This window comes from Zeugodacus cucurbitae, chromosome 2, assembly GCF_028554725.1.
Source record: "Zeugodacus cucurbitae isolate PBARC_wt_2022May chromosome 2, idZeuCucr1.2, whole genome shotgun sequence".
Taxonomy (NCBI): Eukaryota; Metazoa; Arthropoda; class Insecta; order Diptera; family Tephritidae; genus Zeugodacus; species Zeugodacus cucurbitae.
Window position 1 is genome coordinate 219,341 of NC_071667.1, and position 21,596 is coordinate 240,936.

The window sequence follows — 21,596 nt, forward strand, 5'->3', positions numbered from 1 at the left end:
AAGGGCACTTGCACTTGAAAATATTTTTGAAAACTTGCAAATTTTATTTTTTGTCTGTAATTTCGGGTTCTTTAGTGTGGCAGTGACACAACCGTGTGATTCAATGTACTGCACAACAATCTTCATTAATTATTAACAACATTTTTGACATTAAATACTACTTCTCTTGTCATGGGTAAAAATAAGGGAGGTAGTGGAGCAGGTAAAGGAAGCGGTGGCGGCGATAATAGTGGAGGTGGTGCTGGTGGAAATGTAAGCAAAATTTGTGTTATGCAAACAAAGTAATTAAAGTGATTGCAAATGGACCGATAGGTTGAACTCAAATATATGCAGTATAAACGAACTATGTAGTACATATGTATGTATATTCATAGGTTTTCCATTTTTCACATAATTGCTAATAAGTATACATTTGATAAGAAGTAAATGGGATTACAACTAATTATTAAAATATAGTGTTAAACTTCCATAACTCGAGATTCTATAACTCGAAATAATACAAACTCTTGAATTTGCAATAGCGTTTAGAAGCAAAAGTTCATAAAAATTACCTTCCATGACTCGAAGTTCTCCATAACTCGAACTTTTGAATTGGAAATACAGTGGAACTTCTTTAACTCGAATCATCATAATCCACAAAAAAACTTCGAGTTAGAGAGACTTCGAGTTATAGAATTTTCACTTAAACATAAAATTTTTCAAAAAACTGTAAAATATTGATTTATACACAGTTTCAGTTATTTACTTCGAAAAAAAGTTTCATTTAGCTCTTGACGTCTGCATCCGATTCCTTTGTTGTGATTTATGAAACCCATAAGTGTAATATCATATTTTTTGTTCTCCATACGATATAAAGGGACTCTTTTAAAATTCTGCGTCGATAGCAAAATTTTATTTTTTGTATTATGCCCTGGTAGAAAAGTTCGATTTATGGGAGGAAATTTGTATGAAATTTGATTTCTAAACACTATTTCGAGTTATGGAGATCTTCGACTTATAGAAGTTCGAGTTATGGAAGTTCCACTGTATAAGTAAATTTTTGTGGAAATTTCCTTCCATAAATCGAACTTTTCGACCAGATAAAATAATTCCGACCAAAAAATTTGATATTACACCTATGGATTGCATAAATCATGTAATTTTATTATTATATTTAGATTTGCCATTTGCGTATTCTTCATTATGAGCCTGATTTATGTATACCTCCTTATGCACCAATCTCTAAAATTACTATTTTATTCGCCAATCTTTATAATGTTTATTTTTAATGTTGAAGGCGGCGCTATACGACAACAGCGTCAAAAAGTTGTTTCGATTGTAAATATTACCGAGTTGATAGCCCTCGGCGTAAATCCAATAGTCAATAGTGATAAAAACGACACATCTATTGTGGTATTTTTTTTGCCATATTTTTTTTTTGAAATTTTTGAGTCAGAACTAAAATTTTAGTACATAAGATATAGCCATGAATTGATGACTCGGAAAGCCTAAACTACGACAGTTGCCCTCACACAACTTCGTTCAGGATACTGTAACAGGTCAAACTTCTACCTATCCAGAATAGACCCTAACATATTAAACACATGTCCTGCATGTATTTTCAATGATTTGTTTTATTCCACATAACCCACATTTCAGAAAAAAAGTGGTGGCGTTGGCGATAAAGGCGGAAACAAAAATAAAGGTGGAGGAGGTGCGGAAAAAACTGGTGGCAAAAAAGGACAAGATCAGAAGGTTGGCGCAAGTGGAGGAGGCAAAAAAGGAAACAAGAAATAACAACGGCCCATCCGGTCTACACTTTCTAATTATTTTGTATATTAATAAGTATATATATAGCTTAACATCCAGCTTAAATAAAATTGTAAAGTTAATCTAAACAGAGGAAGAAGTTCAGTAAACAGAAGAACTGTATTGAATCATGCTTCATTTAAATAGTCATTTATTTGTTAAATGAATATTTAGCTTCAGCTTTTTATATCTATATATGAGATGAGACAAAAGAATGTGCAGTATTAAAAAGTAAGGCTTAATTCTATACTAAACATCAAATGTTTTCTAATACATAATTACAAGACATTATGGTAGGCCTGCTGAATTTTTTATAAATTACATACATTCATACTGTTCAAATGTTATGTGCACATATGTATGTGTGTATAAGAGAGGAGTTGTTAACAACTTTACTAGCGAAACCAATCTTGGGACATTGCACCAAAGAAAGATGCCGCTCCTGATTTCGTTTTGGAATCGAACTTAACTTTCCTTCCTGCATTCGTCGCACTTGTTGCCAATATACTCGCTTTATTTGCTGCTGCCGAAGTAGGCTGAAAAGACAGGTAACCAAGAAGAACAAGACATAAGAATGAAATATTTGTTGTATAATATACATATGTGCTTGCTATGGCGCTATATTTGTAATAATATGTTTAATAAGAGTAAGGTACTAAGCATCTCAACTCCCAAAATTAACTCAAGCCAAATGAAAAACACAAAAATAAATACTAACATTAGTTCAGTGGCAAAAAATCCATTATGCAAATTTAGTGCAAACGTAGCCAAATACAGAATTTGGGGTAGTATTTTGGTAGTAAATTTTTTAATTTAAATGTAATCAGTAATTAAAATTTCGTGTTGATGCCTTAATGTGTTACATTTTCACAGTTGGACATTTTAATGCCAGAAAACAAAATTAACATCAATTTAAGTTAAAAAATATACTTATCGGTCCCAAAATAGATTTAGCTTACGCAGGGTTAGCTACAAATCAAAGAAAATATCCTTGAAGAATTGAATGTTCAAAATATACTGTAACTGTTATATATACTAACACAAAGCGCGTGATTTACCTTTTCACTGTTCATAAGAACGTTTTTACGGTCCAAATTTTCGACGGGTGCAGAGGTTACAATGGGTAGCAGGGGGAACCATGCCGATGATGAACCTATTGAACTTAAACACAAAACATTTGGATCTTTCTCGTGTGACAACATCGCGGATGCTTTAGGAGCCATGTGTGCTGGGAATGGTGGGGTAAGTACTCCAAATTGACAATGGAACCGAGCTAACGATTTTTTTACATTAGTTGATATGTGTTCAGCAAATAATTCGAAATCAAATGGATCAATGCGATTCTTGCATATGTGTTGCAAAGTAATGAAGTGATCATTCAACTGTCGGTCATCCCTAGTGATTGCAAATATAGTTTGCAAAAATTTTAAATCAAAATACAGTTGTAAGGCGATGTTTTGATTGCCTGATGAATTGTCGGTTAGGATTTTTTGATACTGCTGCAGGATTTGTGCCAACATAGTCATGTTGTAGTAATGCAATACTTTGGTTGGTAAAGTTTGTGGCACATTCGAATTCAACATGTGTATTAATCTAAAAAGATACGTTTGTAGTGAAATACGTGGTTGATTAGGAATGCGAAAGGTGGAATGTATGTTTGATTCTGATTCATCCTTTTGAGTGATTTCAACAGTTTCCCAATTCTATAAACAATTAAAATGTTATTAACATATTACAATATTATATGATCTTATATTATGATCAAACTTACGGCAAATTCTTCTATAATGTTTTCATTAGTAATATTACTTCGAAGATTATTCTCACAATTGCTCTCTTCTAAAATGCCTTTAACAATTTGTTGCCAAAAATGTAATGATTCTTCTTCAATTAACATGCACACTCTATTCCAATGTTCGATACTATTTGCGGTAACATTTCCCACCCACTGGCGCCAGTTTCCTCGTTGGCAGAAACAGACCTTCAAATTGGGGCACAGTTCAACGAGAGCTGCAAAGCAACGTGCTACAAATAAAAGTTCACTACGCTGCGTCGGAGCTAAGTGAAGGCTTTTTACCCGACTTAGAAAATGTGTTAGTTGTGCTTCAGAAGTCTCTCTCAAAAAAACAATCAATGAAAGCTTATCTTCTGCACGAGTCGTTTGCTCTTCAAGAAGGACGTTCATTTCTGAAATAATACTTCTCAGTTGCCCATCGAATTCAGCGCAGAGTCTTATTATATCGTTGTCGTATCCTTTTGTTTTCATTAACAACTTTTTAACCTTAGTATCATCACTTAGCGCTACTTCTAAACTTGATGGAAGATCATTAATGCTTTCATACCAAATGTCCATTTCACTCATGTTGATATCTGTTAAAGCTCGCTCCAATGACTCAAATGTTGTTTGCATTGCCCTAGCCCAATTGTCGTGTATAATATCGTGAATGCGTTGATGGATGAGTGGTATATATTTCTGTTCGAAAAAATCTAGTGTTTGAGTTAACTTTAGCATTTTGATTATTTTATCGAATTTGAAATGATTTTTGTAAGAATAAGCATCTGTCTTTATCTGTTTGATTGTACTCATTGTCGAAACGTAATCAAAAAGTTGCTTGAGTTGCGTTCCCGCAATCCGTCTGATGTCAATGATCCATTGTTCAAGGGATTCGCGGGCTTGCCCTTCATCAAGATTCTTTGTTTCGATTTTAACACGGAAATTCGAAATAATTTCCGGAAGCAAATACGTGTTAACTGTATCAAACTGCTGGATTAAAGTTATTGTTGGCGATGAATTTACATCATTATGTTCAAACAGCTTTTGCAGTAGTAACCCATTTTCTGGAAGTTAAGAAAGTATATTAAATAAATTTATTATTTAGCACAGGCTACAAACCGAAAAAGCAATTCTCTATTAGATTAACTGTGTTGTTTAATATGCGCAAACTCGCTAATATTATATTTTGTACTCGTCCCCGTTCTTCAATAGACCACTGATTATCATTGCTCAAGCAATTTAAAAAAGTTTTGCAGCGTAAGTTTAGAAATGTTTTTAAAACACTGTTTAATGAGTTTTTTTCCAATATTAACAAACTAAGCAAACAATCTGTTGCCACATTGACATTCAAATCCTCCTTCTCTAAGGCTGCCAGAACATGTATTTTTATCGTCAGATTGAATGGCTTTAAAATTTCCCATTGTTTTTTTGCAACAGGTAGATGTTGCATTAACAAATTATTCGCATCTAACTGCAATCCAGTGCTGACATGTCTACTTAATATAAACAATTCACTAGCACAATAAAATCGCTCATTATCGATATGTGTCCAAATTAATTCAGGTAAAGTCGTCAACAGTTTGATCTGCATCATTGTACTAAAGTAATTATTTAGTTGCTTGTTGGCATTGCGATTACGAAGTAAATCCTCCGGTTCACTAATTTTAAATCCCAATAATTGTTGGTCGTTAAGATTGCGACAATTCTTAGTAATTGAATCCATTTGCTCCACAAGTCTTTCTGATGTATATTTCATAGCTACAATAGTATCTGCAGCCTGAAGTAAATCACGATATCGTTCGCTGATGAGAAAAGTCTAATATAAATATTATATGTATTATACATCTAACAAACACGTACCCGACCATTAGACGTAGCTCTTCTCGTTTGTTTTCTACAACAGATTGAATTTTTTTATGAACTATATCGATTTCTGGAACACTGTGGTGATCGAATAAAGTGTCTACGTCCAAACTCAATAAATTTGCAGCGTCCATCATGCCGACTAAGGTTTCACAAATTTTTCTACGGACTATATTATTGAAAAATCTTAAACAGATATCAAACAAAACTTGGACACGTCGGTAACAGCTGATTGATTACAGCTACATCTAGCGCCGGTTAGCCAAAATGCAAACAGCTCACTTTATAAGCGAGACATTAGGGAGACAACTTATTTATACGCTTTTGCTCTGTTTTGCTTATGAAATTAGGAAACTTTATTCCAGTTTCTTTTCAAAAAAAATATTATTTGAATATTAGAAGCAATTAATACTTCACCTACTTCATTTTTAATGTGACTGACCACAGGTGAGTCTGAACCATGATTTGAATCGTAGAACACAATAAAAACCTTAAATCAAGAGCTATATGGTTCGCGTATTCGAATGTGTACGTTTGACAGATGAGTTGAATATATGTATGTACATGTTCTTATGAGCTTTCACATGTTTTCGCAACTAAAGCAGCTACTACATAGCTCGCGAATGCGAATGCGAACGTTTGACAGTTGAGTTGAATACACATGTATGTGTATCACCTTGTACACAGCTGTCAACGCATTCAAAACCGCATTTATGGAGTTGCTCGATATATACGCAGTCAAGCGCATTATTTCGCTTTCGCATTCGCATTCGCATACGCGAGCTATGTAGATTGAGCTTAACGCTCCGAATTTCGAACTCGGATTCAAAGATGTACAGAAGTTTTTTTTCAGCTTTAATACGCCAACACAGCAACCTTCACATTCTTAAGAATAGCAACCAACATTATGTTCGCTACAATATAAGTATTTTATGAAACATAATATTTATTAATAATATATTCATTAAATATTTAAAGTAATTTTTAAATATCAGGGGGGATGAAGTTTAAGAAACAAGGTAGGTGGTTTTTCCTTCCGTTGCTTAATTCGAGGTATTCTATGTACACTGCTTATAAAAACCACTAAAGCTCAGTATATAGTATGTACTGTGCACTAAAGTTTGAAAATCGCCGTCCATGTTATTTAGTTCTTCTTCAAACTCACACATAAAAAGTGTGTATGTGTTGTCACCTTGTACATAGCTGTCAACGCATTCAAAAGCTCATTTATAGAGGTGCTCGAAATAAACGCAGTCGAGAGATATCAAACGTCAAAACCTCTTTGACTTTGTACAGTTGACTGGATGGAGGAGGTTTTGCCTACCCGACTTTGATAGTTGATTGAATGGAGGAGGTTTTGACGTTTGGTTTGATTGGGAAACTGGAAGGACCAGATTGAAATGTTGCTAAAAAAATTAATGCGACGGAGACATTTATAACCGCCGTTCAAGATCACTTATAAGAATTTAAAACAATAGATATAAATGGGAACGCGAAATTAACGCCCAAATCGAATCTGGTGGTAGGAAATTGTTATTTACTAATTCATTAATGGACAAATAAGATGATAAAAAGAAAAAACTTAAAATTGTTTGTTTAATTTTTGAGAAAAATGGGTGTCCTCATCTGGAAACAATGGACAGTTTAAGTATGAAATTGAGCAAAGCACCGGCATTGAACGCAAAGTTTGTTGTGCGTAGTTCGCAAGGCCAGCGGCATTTAGAGTGCATTTTCTTTTTGACAAAATCTTTTGCGCTTAGCAAAGAATGCAAGTGTTTCTTCATCACTTTCATTCCAATCGGAATCATATTGGCGACGTGGGACTACCTCAATTCTTACAGTTACATCATTCAGCAAACCAAATCGTTTTCATTTACCACTTCTTCATCATTTACAATGCCAGGATCAGGATAATATTTTAGTCAATTCGTTTAGTTTAGTTTAGTTTCACATAAATACTAAACAAAAGTTACCTCGTCGAAATGTCTAACTTTGAAGAGCTAGCAATTTCATTTCATTGACAGAATCCTCATAAGTTTTTGTTTGTATATACAGTAATCCTCGCTTAAGTGCCCCTTCTTAACATGCAAGACTTTTGGAACACCTAAGCGGGAAAGGCACTTAAATGAATCCCGCTTAAGTGTCTCGAGGTACTTACCAAGCTTTTTGTCAAATACTTCGATCTAATATTTTTTCTTTTAGAATGAAAGTCACATTTATTTCACACTTAAGCGGGGATCACTGTACTACTTGTGTCGTCTGTATATTGTAATTGTAGTAACATTATTATTTTTTGGTGTTCAAGATACATATATAGCTATTCGAAGAGCTATGAGATTCATCAAATTAATTTAAGCTCCATTAATTAATTTTCGACGTTGCTGTTTTTGAATAAAATTAAGAGTAACAAAATAAAAATAAAATATTAATCAAATTTAAGGAAAAAATTACTATTTAGTTTTAATAAATAATATTTTGTGTATTATTATTGTTGGAATTTACAAACGTACATGAGTTCTACAAAAATTGCTATAAATTTGAAAAAGATGAAATTACATTTCGCTGATAGCATAGGACAATTGGTACCAACAATTGGTATATAAATCAATACAAAATGTTTGCTTATAAGACAATTGTACATAAAAAATACGTATTATGGTTTTTATTTTGGCTGAGTCTACTGAATCTGTTTTGAAAATAAATTCAAAGTCTGGGTACACAATTATGAAAAGTTCATGACAAATAAAAACATATACATATATACATATGTTTTTGTAAAATTCTTAAATTGATTAAATAAAAAAACATTTAAAATAATAAAATTGGTAGAACAATTCCTATTTGACTAAACATAAAAAACGTAATATTTTTCAGATAAAATAGATTCAAAAATAAATATGTTTTATTTTAATATAATTTTCACAAAGCAGAAAGGAATCAGCAAAAATACATTATGAATTATCTTATTCAACGGGGAAAGGTTCGCAACCAAATGATAAATGTACCCCAAGGACTACCAGAACTCTTGTCGGATATCACACGGGAAGTATTGCGTTGTCAGCCAACCACGGAATGCCTCTGTCAATTCATTATCGACTATTTGCATTCAGTGATTGTAACACGAGAAAAAGCCAGAGGTAAAAAATTAGTGTTTGCTTTTGGAATACGTCAAAGACATATAAAAAATATTAAAGGAATAATATGGTTTGTATGCAGTGGCCAAGGGTATTATTGATCGTGCATTAGCGGTGGTGGATGAAATCATCGCGGATATGTGCGTTTGTGATATCAGTAAGGAAAAGGCCCATGAAATGGCAATTCATATGGAAGAATGTTTCCGGCGCTTCCTGAGTAGAATGCGTTGTGAACAACGAAAGGATATAGAAGTTGTGCGCTTTGAAGAGCAAGATATGCTCAATGCAATGATAGAGCGCTGCAAGTTCACGGAGCAGGAATTAAAAATATCCAAACCAATGATCGAAGCTGCTTATCGACGCTTTGTGGATGCATATATGAAGGCTCATGAGGTACATAAAGATCAACAATACCTTTATTTTTAATGACACTTTTTAATTGTCAAGGACTTTGAAGGTACCGAAGAGTTATATCAATATTTCAAAGAACGAGAACATAAACGACAGGAAGAAGAGAAGGAAAAAATCGCGGCAACGAAAATCCAGGTTTTAACACGGAATGTAGTTTTATTTGGAAGCAATCACTGTATGTATATTTGTATATTTCAGGCAAATTTCAGGGGGTATAGAGTACGAAGAAATTTAGGAAAGCCACAACCCAAAGATCTTTCTCAAGATAATGTATGAACAAGGCCAGATTGGAAATCTAATTTAAATACTGATCTTTTCACGTTTACTCATTATTAGTTTGACGAAGAAGACATAGAATTGCAAACTCAAGCTGCAATTACAATTCAAAAGGCTTTTCGTCGTCACTTGTCTACGGTGGAAACTAAAAAATCAATCGAAAAGGTAAACCATTAACTCTCAAAATGAAGTTAAACTATAAGTAAACAATTATCTTTATAGGGCGGAGAGGTGTGTGAGCCCGGTTCGGAAATTCAAGTTGTATGTAATACTTTGTTTTTTGTTTTGTATATAGACATACTACCATTGTAAACAATTCTAGACTACAACTGGTATACTGGGCGAAGATCTTACTGAACCCCCCGAGCAAATAATAGTAAGGAACATTTCATTTAATACTTAAATAGTTTATTTTTATGAAACATTTATATTGGTAGATTGAGGATGTGCCTTTAGAAGCGACTCAACCATCACAGCCTCTTACTGAGGTTGTTCCGGAAGTTGCACAAGAACCAGCATCGGTAGCTGAACAAGGACCTGAGCCTATTCATGAACCCGAGCCTGAGCCTGAGCCAGAACCAGAACCATCACTAGAACCAGAACCTACCATGGAAGCAGAGCCGGAACCAATTCCGCAGGAGACCGAACATACTGAAGCTCCTCCAGACATTGGCACAGCAGTTGTTGAGGAGCCTGTTCCTGAAATGGCAACTGATGCAAACGAAGGTGAAGCTCCTGCAGATGGCTGAAAACTTGGATTTCATTAAAGTTTTTGGTAATAAAAGAATGCCATTCCATTATACATTTTGTGAATAAATAATATATTGTTGGCCTCAAAAATATTTTATTATAACAAGTTCAGTTATCTACTCGTATGTGAGAAACATAAGAGCATACAAACAGCAATATGTTTTAAAGAAATTTACTGCTTTCCTTAGCCTCTATTCATGACATGCCGGTCGCAAAGCACATGTATTCATATGCGATGTAATAAAAATTCGGTCGACTTATTTTATGAACCGTATTATTAAATTGTCCGCAAGCACATTACAACCCTCAAGTTTTGTTTGAGTACACACCAATGCTTTTTCAATGGGTGAAGATGGTAACATGAGCGGTTTTTAAATCGCATGCCCTTGAAAATGGTATGGTCATGATTGTTTGAAAAGTGCAAAAAACGTTATACTTTCAATGGGTCCATAATTTAGGTTTATTACAAGGATAACAACTACATTGGGGCGTAGTAATCCATAGAGCAGTATTTTGGGTAAATACAGAAATATGTATTATACATACAGTATGGTGAGCGATGATGTGTATTGTAAGAATACATACTTATGTATGTAAATTTACGCTTGTAGAAATTTATTTCTAATACCAAAGCTTAGTTAATGCATACGCGCCTGTATCCAGTCATCAAACATGGATACTCTAGTGTACACGTCCGGAATGACAGTGAATACTCCACAAACAAATAGCCCGTACGAGACAATACCGACTTGACGCAACCCGCTTCCTGTTTTCATCACCAGTGGACCACCAGAGTCTCCCTATAAATAATAATTTTAACTATAATTTAAACAAGTAAGGAAGGGCTAAGTTCGGGTGTAACCGAACATTATATACTCTTGCAATTCCTTTATTTAATATTAGATATTAATATTCGTCCCATATATTCGGCTTAAGGGGTGGGTTTCAAAATTTGAAAACAATTTTATTGTCTAAATAAATAGTGCAATATCAATACCGCAAGACCTTTTTTTAGACACGTCATGCGAGATGAGGTGCCAACGACTGAGTTTTTGGAATTTGTAAATAAAAATTTCACAAAATACTATTTAAATATGTATCTTGGTTTAGCCTCTGAAGCCCACCTAACCCCTTGAAGTCCACTAGAATAACGGAATTCATTATATATAGTATAATAGGGCTGAGCGAATTCAACTATTTTTGCCACCAAACTACATTATATCTAAGTTTTTACGTTCATTTAACTTTGCTTATCTCACATTTTAACTGATAAATGCAATATAAAGTCCACCGGATGTTTGAAAACCATAAATATAAAGTAATATATAAATTTTTGGCATATGAAGCACATTATCGTATTGTAAGGTGAACGATTCAGATGGAATCCAAGATTGTGTTATATGGGAAGTAGGCATAGTTGTCTACCGATTCTTCCCATTTTCCAACTATGTTTATATTATCATAGTTTCGAGAAAATATTATATAGCAGATTTCATTGAAATCGGTCGAGTAGTTCCTGGGATAGTTTTTGACCCAAAAGTGTGCGACCCATTTTCCTTTATTTATATAAATCTGAGGGCAGCTCTTGTCTGTCATATCTTCTTTAAAATTTAGTGTTTGTTAGTAGAACATAACCTTTGAGTGGGGGTTGGGCGTGTTTATTATCCGATTTCATGGTGTATAATTGGATGCTAAAGGGAAATATGTCCAGTAAGTTTGGTTCATATACCTTCTTTGGTTTTCGGCATATACACAAAAAAGTATTTGGGGGTCACTTTTCGAAAAAAATTATATGCAAACATGCCCGTCCATATTGCGATCTTCTGTGGACGTGGCAGTGGTCCGATTGTGACCATCTGCAATACCTCTCATGGTGTCAATGAATATACGTCATTAAAATATCTCAAGTTATCTCTTGCACGGACAGACGGACGGACATACAGACATCAGGATTTCAATTGTTTTCGTCATCCCGATAATTTTGATATATATAGCTCCACATCTAACTCGTTTAGTTTCAGGATTTATAAACAACCGTTATTTGACAAAACGATTATGCTCTCTTTGCAACATATTGGGAGAGTATAAAAATACAATCAGCCCACTCACTGAACAAGCACCCGTAAGTATAGCGCCCCGTGCACAAATTTCCGTTTCTGTGAGTTCGTCCATTCCGCTGTTTGTACATTCTTGGTTAGTAATTGTGTGATAGTTCATGGTTTGCAATATGGTTGGGTAATTTATATTGTCGAACTCTGGTGGCAGAAAAGGCAAAGAAATGGGCAGTCGTAGACCCCAACCAGTCAAAGTGACAGGTATTCCTCCTCCCAAAAGCTCAGATCCGCGCACTTCAATAGCTGTCATTCGAATTCCATCCAAATTAAGTGATTCCATAAGTGTCAGAATAGCTATATCACTGGTAACGAGCTCCTCATAATTGGGGTGTATATCATACGAAGAAACTGGTACTCGTACACCTTTCGAGTCATTAAGATCGCGTATTCCAGCCAATATCGTCATCCGCTTAACATCGAAATCTTTGCAACAATGGGCGGCTGTGAGAATGCGATTAGACGATATTATAGAACCACCGCAGAAGTGTTGGTACTTATTTCTTCTTGTAAAATACTGTAGTGATATCTGATACGGAACATATTCACCAGGAGGCACATCGTGACCACCAACAATTCGCGTCGTATCAGTGCTGTTGGACAACACAACTAAAAAGAAAGAAGCGGAGTGTCAAATGGCAGCCAGCAGGAACGAAATTCGAACATACCATGGACGAAACACAGCATAGTACTCAGAATGTGTGAGATACGAAATCCTTTAATCAATTTCATTATTACTTTATTTTAGTCAGTTATGTCATTAAAATTACGTATTTTATTAAATTAAAATTGAACTGACACCCACTCATTTATAGTTGCACAATATTGCAGAAGTTCGCGTACACACTGCAATTAGTCACTAATAATCACTCTTCACAGTAGACGCGACCTCCTAACAAAAGATAGCACTATTAGCATAGCTATCAGTTAGGTCAGGGAATTAGAGCTACACTTGAAATGAATATCATGTACATGTATGAACATACATACATACATATATTATACGGGCGAGAATTTTAGTTTGAAATAAATTTATCATTTAATCATACATATGTAGTTTGTAAATTTCTGCGTATTTATTTAAAAATATAAGAGTCAAGAGTATTTGTGAAGAGATATAAACACCCTGTAGGGAAAGTTTTAAACTAAATAATGTGTACCATGCTAAACTTTATAATTGCAGTTTTAATTAAATAAGTTTTTATTTCAATGTCATCATAAATGTTTTTCTTGAAAAGGCCGTATCATATACCTAGGTGCATATGTATGTGGAGGAATTTCCCTTAATTTAAGCGCGCTTTGATCCAGTCATCGAACATGGACACGCGAGTGTAAACATCTGGACTATTAGATGCACAAAGTGCCGTGCCGTAAGAAACAACGCCAACCTGTTTCAAGCTTCCACCATTATCCATTACTAAGGGACCACCTGAATCACCCTGAAAATTTGATTTCATCTCATTTAGGAATTCAAATTCAGTTCTGAAATTTTTCATACATTACAAGCTCCTTTGCCGAAGCGCTCCAATGCACAGATCTCCGTCTCGGTCAATTGTGTCATCACTCTTTTGCATTGCTCGTTGGTGATCGTTTTATAGGACATTCGTTGCAGCAATGTGGGGTAAATTGCCAACGGACCTTGGCCCACATGCCACATAGCACCCCATCCAGAGAGCGTTACAGCATGGCCCCCATTGACTTTGTCACTGCCGCTCACATCCACTTGGTTGATTTTGACGCCATCCAACTCGAATGATGGCTCGATTTTCAAGATGGCTATATCACTAGTAACCAATTCTTCATAGTTCTCATGTATTTCGAAGGATAACACCTGTGATCGAATTCCACTGCTGTCATTAAGATCGCGTATTCCCGCTACAACTGAGATTCGCTTTGCATCCTGTCCATTGACGCAATGAGCTGCGGTCAGAATGCGATTAGGAGCAATTATAGAACCGCCACAGAAGTGCCTGTCTTTGCCACTTCGTGTTCTATACTGCATGGACACCTGATAAGGTATGTACTCGCCATCGGGTACAGCGGCACCGCCAACTACCCTCTCTTGGGAATTGAAATCCTGTGATTCGAAGTAGCTGTCCACTTTATTGAATGAAGTTTATTTTTTATTTTACATTCACACTTCCTTTCAAAAGTACTTACATTCTATAATGGTTCCCTTGCAGCGCCAAACACTTGTGTATGAAGTTCCTAGAAAGCAGGCAATCAACAAAACGGTTAATACCTCTGATCCCATTTCTCTGCGATATTTCGAATGATATTTCTGAAGTAGTGTTACTTGCCAAATTTATATAACGTTTATATACTGAAATTTCCAGGGCACCCCTGAAGTAACCTTTGTTAATTTTAATCGTGAGCAGTGGGCGGTAATGAATTTACATAAGCTTCGGTTTATGTATGTGAATTAGGAAATAAAACACTTCATGAGCTCATTTGATTGAAGGTTTGACATACATATCTTCAGTTCATCGTTATTATTAACTTTGTATTTACTCATATTTCGATGACAAATAGCGTGGACTCGATATCCATAATAATTGTGATCAACAGCCGTTCCGTTGCCTGTTTTCTGATAAGGAGAAGCATATACATATGTATGTCTATCCATCTTTATATAGTATATGCATTGAAAACACTTTGTTATAAATGAGCAATAATATAAAATCTTAAAATTCCAGTTATATGATATATGTTTAAGGTGCGCTATATATACCATAAACAAGATAATATTATTCATGAAAGTCATACATATATGTATGTACAGAAAAGAAACATTTGGCTTAAGCGGAGGACTGCTAATCGGCCAATGTGCTGTCTACAAAATATAATCAAACTAATTACAATGAGGTGTCGTTTTGGAACGTAAAACAGGAACAGATCAAAATGTTGACTGCCATTACGATCATCTTAAGTGCATTAAGTATATTTAAGAGATAAACAAATATTAGTACATATTGAAACTAATTACAAATATTAGATTCAGCCATTTCGGGCATTGAAGATCAGAGGCGACTTCGTTTGAAATGTACATAAAAGGGAATAAAGGGAAGAGAAAGATTTAAAATATATAAAAAAAAAAACATTTCAGATGACACTTCATGGCGGCAATAGCAAAAGTGACGGCCTTTGCGATTAAAATGTGCAGATTCGCGTTGAAGACGACAGACGGCAACTGTTGCAACCATACTGAAGTGTTGGAGCAGAGTTATTGTTAAGTGTGTTGGCCTTTAAACTGCGACGGACCACATGTTGTGTGCCGTATCAAGCTGGGTGCTGGCCAACAGCGCAATTCAATAAACACACCGTAAGAACTTCTTCTACACTGTACATTATGTATTCAATGTGTCTTTGCACCCGCACATAAATACCACCATATTTACATATGTATGTACGTTCTTACACACGATTTTATCGTATTTAACTTTTCACAACAATTTGGAACTCGCACGTGTTTTGCGTATAAAGGTTTTTGGATTGAAGCATTAACTAAATTATGTAATTATAGTATTATTAGTACTATATTGATTAAAAAAGTAAGCATTAAAATTAGAAGGAAATATATGGAGATTATAGTAGAGTATTCCCGTATTTCTCCATTGGAATTCCTACATTTCGTTTCCGTACGATTTATTTAGTTTGAAGAACTACTTAATAGGAGGATATGAATCCCATAATTTCAAAAGATCACGATTTAAATTATTTAGAAATATGTCAATTAACCACCTTTTGTGTGTACATTTGAATATATATTGTATATTGATATCTATCTGAAAGTTATTATAAATTCTAAATTTAATAATCAAACATTTTATATTTATAATTTCAAAATATGTTTAAATCCTTATTAGAGGATTAATTCCTAACAATTTATAAATAAAAGAGAAACAGTTGAAAATCTGGATCAAAGTTCCTTTCATCACATATAGTTCACATTTTTGTTCACCCTGTCATTCTGAGCCCATGTAGACTACTATTTGACATTAAAAAAGATCGAAACTACTATTATCGTCGCCTTACATAGTGATTTCATGGGTATGTATATATTAATGTATATTCAATGGCTGTTTAATTCTGCAAATTGCTCAATTTCGGGTGGCATTTCAATTGCAGAAGTTCTGAGGAATAACACCTACTCATATCATGACCACTTTCGGTGGCCCATCGATTCACGTGCCCGACACTATCCAAAGGCATGCATTCACATAGAAATATACAAGATCGCTGCAATGTCGGTGCCAACGGTTGGCTACTGTTCGGTCTGTTCTCTGCTGGCCAATTCAGCATGGCGTTTTTTATCTGTGAAATAATTTAAATATTGTGATTTCAGACTTGAGTGTGTTGCTTCGATCAGCCAAACCAAGACGTTGGTGACGAATCAGCAGATCATCAGCCAACACAGTTCGCACCCATTTGCGCAGAGAACTGGCTCATTCATTCATTCATGTTTTGCTTCCAAAGGATACCATCAGCGGCAATATATAGAAACAGTCGTGAAATCTTGTATGGGTTAGATGAGTGTCCGTGCTGCATACAATATTAGCAACACGTTGTTAATGAATCATTTTCATTCTGCTTATTCCATAGAAATGCGATTGCTATTCCAGTTGAATACTCTGATTATTGCCACTGTTTTATGTAGAATTGCTTTGGTAGAGTCTGCGTGTATTTAATCGAATTAATTATGCACACCTTTGTTGGTTATTAAGCTTCTCTGCTGACTGGTCTTTTTGTCTAACTACCTCCTTTTAAGTTCTTTTGGCCATACTGAGCATGGGTCTTGATCCCTGCTCTGTTGTGTTAATTGTTGGTATGGTCTGCCCACCCGTCCAGTTGATTATGCACTTATCGACGCGGTGGATGTTGCATCCCGCTGTCCGCGTATGCCACGCTAACATGCCAATAGCGCAGGCGCAGACAGAAGGCGCAATGGCTTTATTTAGAATGGATTTGTATTGTAAAACTTTTGGTTTTGTTTGTTTGCTCATTCATACACAATACAGGGTCGGCGCCCTTATCCTTAATGTGTCTCTCTTAATTGGACCACACGTATTCGTAAGGACTCACAGTAACGATTTAATGAATTAAAATAATTTGCATATGTTTCAAAAATGTTGATGATGATATACAAATGAATTTCATCGAAAATGTGGTCATATACGTTTGTATAGTACATCAAGGACAATTAAACTAACTTTCTGTGAAGAAGACTAATCAGCCTACATGATTGTAAATGATATAAATTGACCCATGTCAGAAATATTTCACACCACTCATTGTTTCGCTCGTGGATATACTGAATATAATTAAGAGATTTAAATCAAAGTCAAAGGATGAAAATTATGATTTTATTGGATGGGAGATACATGTATTTCTTCACTGGGTTTAAACCTTCACGTTGGAGAATTTCCAACTGAAGGTCCTACTTTGAATATATCTTAACCCCTATAAACTACAAATTAACAAGTAAGGAAGGGCTAAGTTCGGCTGTAACCGAACATTTTATACTCTCGCAATTTATTTATTTCATTTTATTAAACATGAACGGAGATATATTATTAGAAGAAACATATACAGTCTGAATTTCTTCAAAATTTTCTGAGAGACTTACCTATATTTTCGATAAAAAATTTGTTAGAAGCACTGAGGTCCTCATATTCGATTTCAGTCTTTAAAACTTATGGACTGATTTCGACGATTTTTAGAAGAGCGATGTCACTCATTAAATGCAGTATTTTTATAAAGTTCTGTTCCGATATCTTCACTAATGCTTACTTTATATTTTGTAAAGTAAACGATTCAGATCGACATCAAATTTCTGGTATATGGGAAGTAGGCGTGTTTGTGAACCGATTTCGATTATTTACATAACATATCATTGGGATGCCATGAAAATATTACGAACCGAATTTCATTGAAATTGGTCAATAGTTTCTGAGATATGGTCAAATCTTGTGTACAAATTTGAGTGAAGCTCTTGTGTGGCTTCTTTACAATGAAATTTTAGGCCTTTTAGACTGTATAAGGTAATGGCTAAAAACACGACCCCAGAGAGTTTGGTTGATATAACTTTAGTAGTTTACGAGATATGTATAAAAAAACTTAGTAGGGGCGGGGCCACACCCACTTTCCCAAAAAAATTACAAATTATCAAATATGCCTCTTCTTAGTGCGATGCTTTCTACAATATTTCATAGCTTTAATTATGGCTTTGTTATGGGATCTTATATGTTTTCGGTTTTCGACATTTTGTGAGCGTGGCAGCGGTCCGATTTCGCCCATTTACGAATGGTTCCAAAGAACATGTGTACCAAGTTTCATCAAGATATCTCAAGTTAGCGCTTGTACGGACGGACGGACACTACTCGTTACTCGTCATCCTGATCATTTTGTTATATATACATAACTCCATATATAACTCGTTTAGATTTAGAACTTACAATAAACCGTTATGTGCACAAAAACATTATACTCTCGTAGCAACTTGTTGCGAGAGTATGACAATTTTCACTGATTGCTATCAACGACCAAATTAAAAAAAAGTCGAATGTGCTGCCAGCAAAATGGTCTTGTGGCTTAATGGTGTATTGCAATACATACATACATAAGTCAATAGAGTATGCGCTTGGTTATATACGTACCGATTTCACAGAGTAATGAACTATCACTTTAATTCTAAAAATTAATATCCAAAAATTCAGAGCAAAGGATGTATTGGTATACGGGTATATCATACGTATGTATGTGTTGCTCGCGTCTTTATTAATTATACAATCTGCATTTTATCCTGTAGCAGTAAACCATTGAGGTATTTAATTATAAGTTGACACATCCGTTAATCCTAGACATGTAACTGGGCCGCATAAATGTATATCTGTGCAAGCATTTAAGAACATGCATATACAAAATATTAACCGGAGCTACGAAGGCACACACACATACAGTGGCGGACAAAAAAACGGGACACTTACTTTTTGAGACTTTACTTTACATCGATGTAGCATTAACAAATCAAACTCTATTATAAAAGTCAATATTAATTATACTAAGTACAGTAGTTTTCCAAAAGAACGAATATTCGTTTTAACGAAAACTGCTTATAACGAACAAGCAAATTTGTTACATTGAGTACCTTAAATAATGAACATCGGGGATTTGTATGTACTCGGTTTAATGAACAACATGAAGAAGACATATGAAAAAAAAATTCAAAAGAAATGTACCAATTTGAAAATTTTTGAATTTTATAAAAAAACTTAAAACTATGTATTGTTCAGCACCAAATAAAAGTATAAGTGTCAGAATTGGTATATTTTGGAAGCATTTATTGGATGGCAATTTACGGATATTTAACTAATTTTTATTGAAAAATATATGTACCTCTAAGTGAGTATTCGAATTAACGAAAAAGTCGATTTAACGAACAGGCCTGACAATTAATGTGTTCGTTATTTCGGAAAACTACTGTACATTATTCAGCTATAATAAAACATTTTTTGTCCTTACGATGAAATTAATTTTTTTTATATAACATCAAAAAATCCCTAAGTTCTGCAGTGCCCTTTTTTTGTCCACCACTGTATGTATGTACGGATCTGTATTGCTCTTATTCATTCCGGCTTGCCACTTTCATGTTTAAATCTAGGTACTGCATAACTTTGTATATATCCACACATACCCGGGAGACCTGACTTGAACTTGTTGGTACGTTTTCAGCGACTCATTTGTTTGCTCATGTCTTAATGTTGTCAACAAACAGCTAATCCTTTGCACAAGTTCTTTGAGGTTGTCATTCGCTTTGTGGTGTTACGGTGCTTGCTTGCTAATAGAAAGTGGTAAAAGTTAATAAACGTCAAAAGAGATTTTGTTAAAACTTAAAATCAGCATTTTAAAAGGATGTATGTACATAAATTAAAACTAAACTAACCCTCTCTTTGGCTGCTTTCATAGATGTTTCAAAATATCGAGCCCAAGTTGTTTGACAATGTATCTCCAGCAGCAATTATTTAACGGTATCCTATTAGCTGATACAAATTGCAGTGAAATGTGCTTGTAAAATTCCGTGAAATTACGATTATGACAAATGTTTTGTTCTGAATCGTTTGATAGAAAAGAAAGCTGAGTTTATTGCTAATCAGTATGGTTTTAAAGGTCTAAAAATATAGTACACTAAAAGAGATGCAGCCTTTAGTCATATTCACCATAGGCACTCTACCAATGTTTCTAGTAGCACTAATCAGTGAAAACCGAAAATTCATTGAAGGTACTACATATACACCATATAAATATAAAATATCTGATAATATTCGCAAATAATAGCGATCAACCTGCTGAGGGAAACCAACGGAATTATGAACGGATATCTGCCTTTTGCAGTTCCTTTTCAAGTCTCCATACAAGTTAAACTGGGTAGTAGGTACAGGCATCTTTGTGGTGGCAGCATCATTCACGAGCAGATCATCTTGACAGCGGCGCACTGTTTCTATGACAGACATCCAACAAAACATCTTAGAGTATTGGCCGGTGTACAAAATCTTTCGGTGAAAACGAGACAGCATTACCATGTGGCGCAAGTCATCGTCCACAAGGGCTTTGTACCACTAAAAGGTAATGATATCGCCCTGATGAAACTAGCTTGGCCATTGCCCATCGACGGTGTTACCTTGGATACTGTGGACTATCGATCCAGTGACAATGTGGAAGACATCATGGAAACGTATCTAATTGGTTGGGGCCAAACAAAGGAAATTCTGGAAATTGTCGCATTTGCAACGCTTCAATCGAGAGAATGTCGTTTTCTAGGCTTTCAATATGTAACCAGTACTGATTTGTGCGCTTATAGCTCAACAGGACGTGGAGCTTGCGAGGTAGGTACGCAAACGAAATACTGGTTTCTGTAGTAAATTGTTTTTTAATCTAGGGTGATTCTGGTGGTGCCTTACTTACGGCGAATCTAACCAAACAGATCGGACTATTGTCATATGGAAAGTCTTCGTGTAAGAGAAATCATATATATGTTTATACAAGGATTTTTCCATTGACACGTTGGATAGATCAACAAATTGAAAACTTGTTCGGCTCACAGAGTTTTCGAGTATGATGTGCTATAAATAAAGAAAACCGTAACATTTGTAACGAATCAAAACGTTGCTATATCTATTGGCAATAGCAATAGCAATCAATAGAGTATTTATGTTAGTGTAAGAGAAGATTGCCATGTTGCAATTTGTTTTGTGACAGCACAAGCGCCTACCTGTTGTCATCAATTAAGTAACAAGCATACGCGACCTATAAATAATGTGCAAACAAAATCTATGGATTAACCAGAATCTCCGCACTCACGCAGAGTGCACACATAGCTTTTATCGGATTAAGGGCACACAGTGGAAAATAAATAGTCAGCAGACAAAACGTAGTTTCCATATTCCGACGACTTTAACGACCTACACGAATTTCGCAAGGCCTGTAGGTTTA

At 35.0% G+C, this 21,596-nt stretch overlaps 6 protein-coding genes across 8 annotated transcripts; 3 read left to right on the top strand and 3 right to left on the bottom strand.

The window, feature by feature from the left end:
• Nucleotides 1–88: 88 nt before the first annotated feature.
• On the top strand, nucleotides 89–1,932 carry LOC105208427 (uncharacterized). Its single transcript, XM_011178259.3, has 2 exons — nucleotides 89–252; nucleotides 1,639–1,932. Exons 1-2 carry the CDS (start codon nucleotides 172–174, stop codon nucleotides 1,774–1,776), a joined length of 219 nt encoding a protein of 72 aa, XP_011176561.1. The 5' UTR covers nucleotides 89–171; the 3' UTR covers nucleotides 1,777–1,932.
• On the bottom strand, nucleotides 1,917–5,661 carry LOC105208428 (conserved oligomeric Golgi complex subunit 1). 2 transcript variants are annotated; one of them, XM_011178260.3, is made up of 5 exons: nucleotides 5,423–5,661; nucleotides 4,682–5,364; nucleotides 3,560–4,626; nucleotides 2,847–3,491; nucleotides 1,917–2,324 (listed from the first exon to the last, which is right to left on the bottom strand). In XM_011178260.3, exons 1-5 carry the CDS (start codon nucleotides 5,560–5,562, stop codon nucleotides 2,184–2,186), a joined length of 2,676 nt encoding a protein of 891 aa, XP_011176562.2. In that variant the 5' UTR covers nucleotides 5,563–5,661; the 3' UTR covers nucleotides 1,917–2,183. The 2 variants fall into 2 exon arrangements, with proteins under 2 accessions (XP_011176562.2, XP_011176563.2); XM_011178261.3 differs by having other exon boundaries at nucleotides 4,682–5,339; nucleotides 5,423–5,561.
• A 2,464-nt stretch (nucleotides 5,662–8,125) lies between these two features.
• Nucleotides 8,126–10,123, top strand: LOC105208429 (pinin). The gene is made up of 9 exons (XM_029037718.2): nucleotides 8,126–8,285; nucleotides 8,356–8,562; nucleotides 8,642–8,952; nucleotides 9,007–9,105; nucleotides 9,169–9,240; nucleotides 9,307–9,411; nucleotides 9,469–9,507; nucleotides 9,569–9,622; nucleotides 9,684–10,123. The coding sequence occupies exons 2-9, from the start codon at nucleotides 8,379–8,381 to the stop codon at nucleotides 9,993–9,995; spliced, it is 1,176 nt and encodes a 391-aa protein (XP_028893551.2). The 5' UTR covers nucleotides 8,126–8,285; nucleotides 8,356–8,378; the 3' UTR covers nucleotides 9,996–10,123.
• Nucleotides 10,124–10,545: 422 nt separating this feature from the next.
• LOC105208464 (chymotrypsin-2) lies at nucleotides 10,546–12,912 on the bottom strand. Its single transcript, XM_029037720.2, has 3 exons — nucleotides 12,776–12,912; nucleotides 12,106–12,716; nucleotides 10,546–10,796 (listed from the first exon to the last, which is right to left on the bottom strand). Exons 1-3 carry the CDS (start codon nucleotides 12,837–12,839, stop codon nucleotides 10,635–10,637), a joined length of 837 nt encoding a protein of 278 aa, XP_028893553.2. The 5' UTR covers nucleotides 12,840–12,912; the 3' UTR covers nucleotides 10,546–10,634.
• On the bottom strand, nucleotides 12,540–20,369 carry LOC105208426 (chymotrypsin-2). Of its 2 annotated transcripts, XM_054233860.1 has the most exons (7): nucleotides 20,050–20,369; nucleotides 19,801–19,944; nucleotides 18,764–18,996; nucleotides 14,268–14,694; nucleotides 13,606–14,207; nucleotides 12,776–13,546; nucleotides 12,540–12,716 (listed from the first exon to the last, which is right to left on the bottom strand). In XM_054233860.1, exons 4-6 carry the CDS (start codon nucleotides 14,359–14,361, stop codon nucleotides 13,391–13,393), a joined length of 852 nt encoding a protein of 283 aa, XP_054089835.1. In that variant the 5' UTR covers nucleotides 14,362–14,694; nucleotides 18,764–18,996; nucleotides 19,801–19,944; nucleotides 20,050–20,369; the 3' UTR covers nucleotides 12,540–12,716; nucleotides 12,776–13,390. The 2 variants fall into 2 exon arrangements, with proteins under 2 accessions (XP_054089835.1, XP_011176560.1); XM_011178258.3 differs by lacking the exon at nucleotides 18,764–18,996.
• Nucleotides 20,251–21,267, top strand: LOC105208463 (plasma kallikrein). Its single transcript, XM_011178318.3, has 3 exons — nucleotides 20,251–20,385; nucleotides 20,442–20,989; nucleotides 21,043–21,267. The coding sequence occupies exons 1-3, from the start codon at nucleotides 20,301–20,303 to the stop codon at nucleotides 21,220–21,222; spliced, it is 813 nt and encodes a 270-aa protein (XP_011176620.1). The 5' UTR covers nucleotides 20,251–20,300; the 3' UTR covers nucleotides 21,223–21,267.
• The last annotated feature ends 329 nt before the right edge of the window (nucleotides 21,268–21,596 follow it).

Coding starts and splice junctions, on each gene's coding strand:
- LOC105208429 (XM_029037718.2), top strand. CDS start 8,379: ATGAATTATCTTATTCAACGGGGAAAGGTTCGCAACCAAATGATAAAT. Junction 8,953..9,006: donor CATATATGAAGGCTCATGAG/GTACATAAAGAT, acceptor TTAATTGTCAAG/GACTTTGAAGGTACCGAAGA. Junction 9,241..9,306: donor AAGATCTTTCTCAAGATAAT/GTATGAACAAGG, acceptor ACTCATTATTAG/TTTGACGAAGAAGACATAGA.
- LOC105208426 (XM_011178258.3), bottom strand. CDS start 14,361: ATGGGATCAGAGGTATTAACCGTTTTGTTGATTGCCTGCTTTCTAGGA. Junction 14,208..14,267: donor CAAGGGAACCATTATAGAAT/GTAAGTACTTTT, acceptor CATTCAATAAAG/TGGACAGCTACTTCGAATCA. Junction 13,547..13,605: donor TCGGCAAAGGAGCTTGTAAT/GTATGAAAAATT, acceptor TCAAATTTTCAG/GGTGATTCAGGTGGTCCCTT.
- LOC105208464 (XM_029037720.2), bottom strand. CDS start 12,839: ATGAAATTGATTAAAGGATTTCGTATCTCACACATTCTGAGTACTATG. Junction 12,717..12,775: donor TATGCTGTGTTTCGTCCATG/GTATGTTCGAAT, acceptor CTTTCTTTTTAG/TTGTGTTGTCCAACAGCACT. Junction 10,797..12,105: donor TACTTACGGGTGCTTGTTCA/GTGAGTGGGCTG, acceptor TATTATTTATAG/GGAGACTCTGGTGGTCCACT.
- LOC105208428 (XM_011178260.3), bottom strand. CDS start 5,562: ATGATGGACGCTGCAAATTTATTGAGTTTGGACGTAGACACTTTATTC. Junction 5,365..5,422: donor GAGCTACGTCTAATGGTCGG/GTACGTGTTTGT, acceptor TTTTCTCATCAG/CGAACGATATCGTGATTTAC. Junction 3,492..3,559: donor ACATTATAGAAGAATTTGCC/GTAAGTTTGATC, acceptor AATTGTTTATAG/AATTGGGAAACTGTTGAAAT.
- LOC105208463 (XM_011178318.3), top strand. CDS start 20,301: ATGCAGCCTTTAGTCATATTCACCATAGGCACTCTACCAATGTTTCTA. Junction 20,386..20,441: donor AAACCGAAAATTCATTGAAG/GTACTACATATA, acceptor CGCAAATAATAG/CGATCAACCTGCTGAGGGAA. Junction 20,990..21,042: donor CAGGACGTGGAGCTTGCGAG/GTAGGTACGCAA, acceptor TTTTTAATCTAG/GGTGATTCTGGTGGTGCCTT.
- LOC105208427 (XM_011178259.3), top strand. CDS start 172: ATGGGTAAAAATAAGGGAGGTAGTGGAGCAGGTAAAGGAAGCGGTGGC. Junction 253..1,638: donor GAGGTGGTGCTGGTGGAAAT/GTAAGCAAAATT, acceptor CCCACATTTCAG/AAAAAAAGTGGTGGCGTTGG.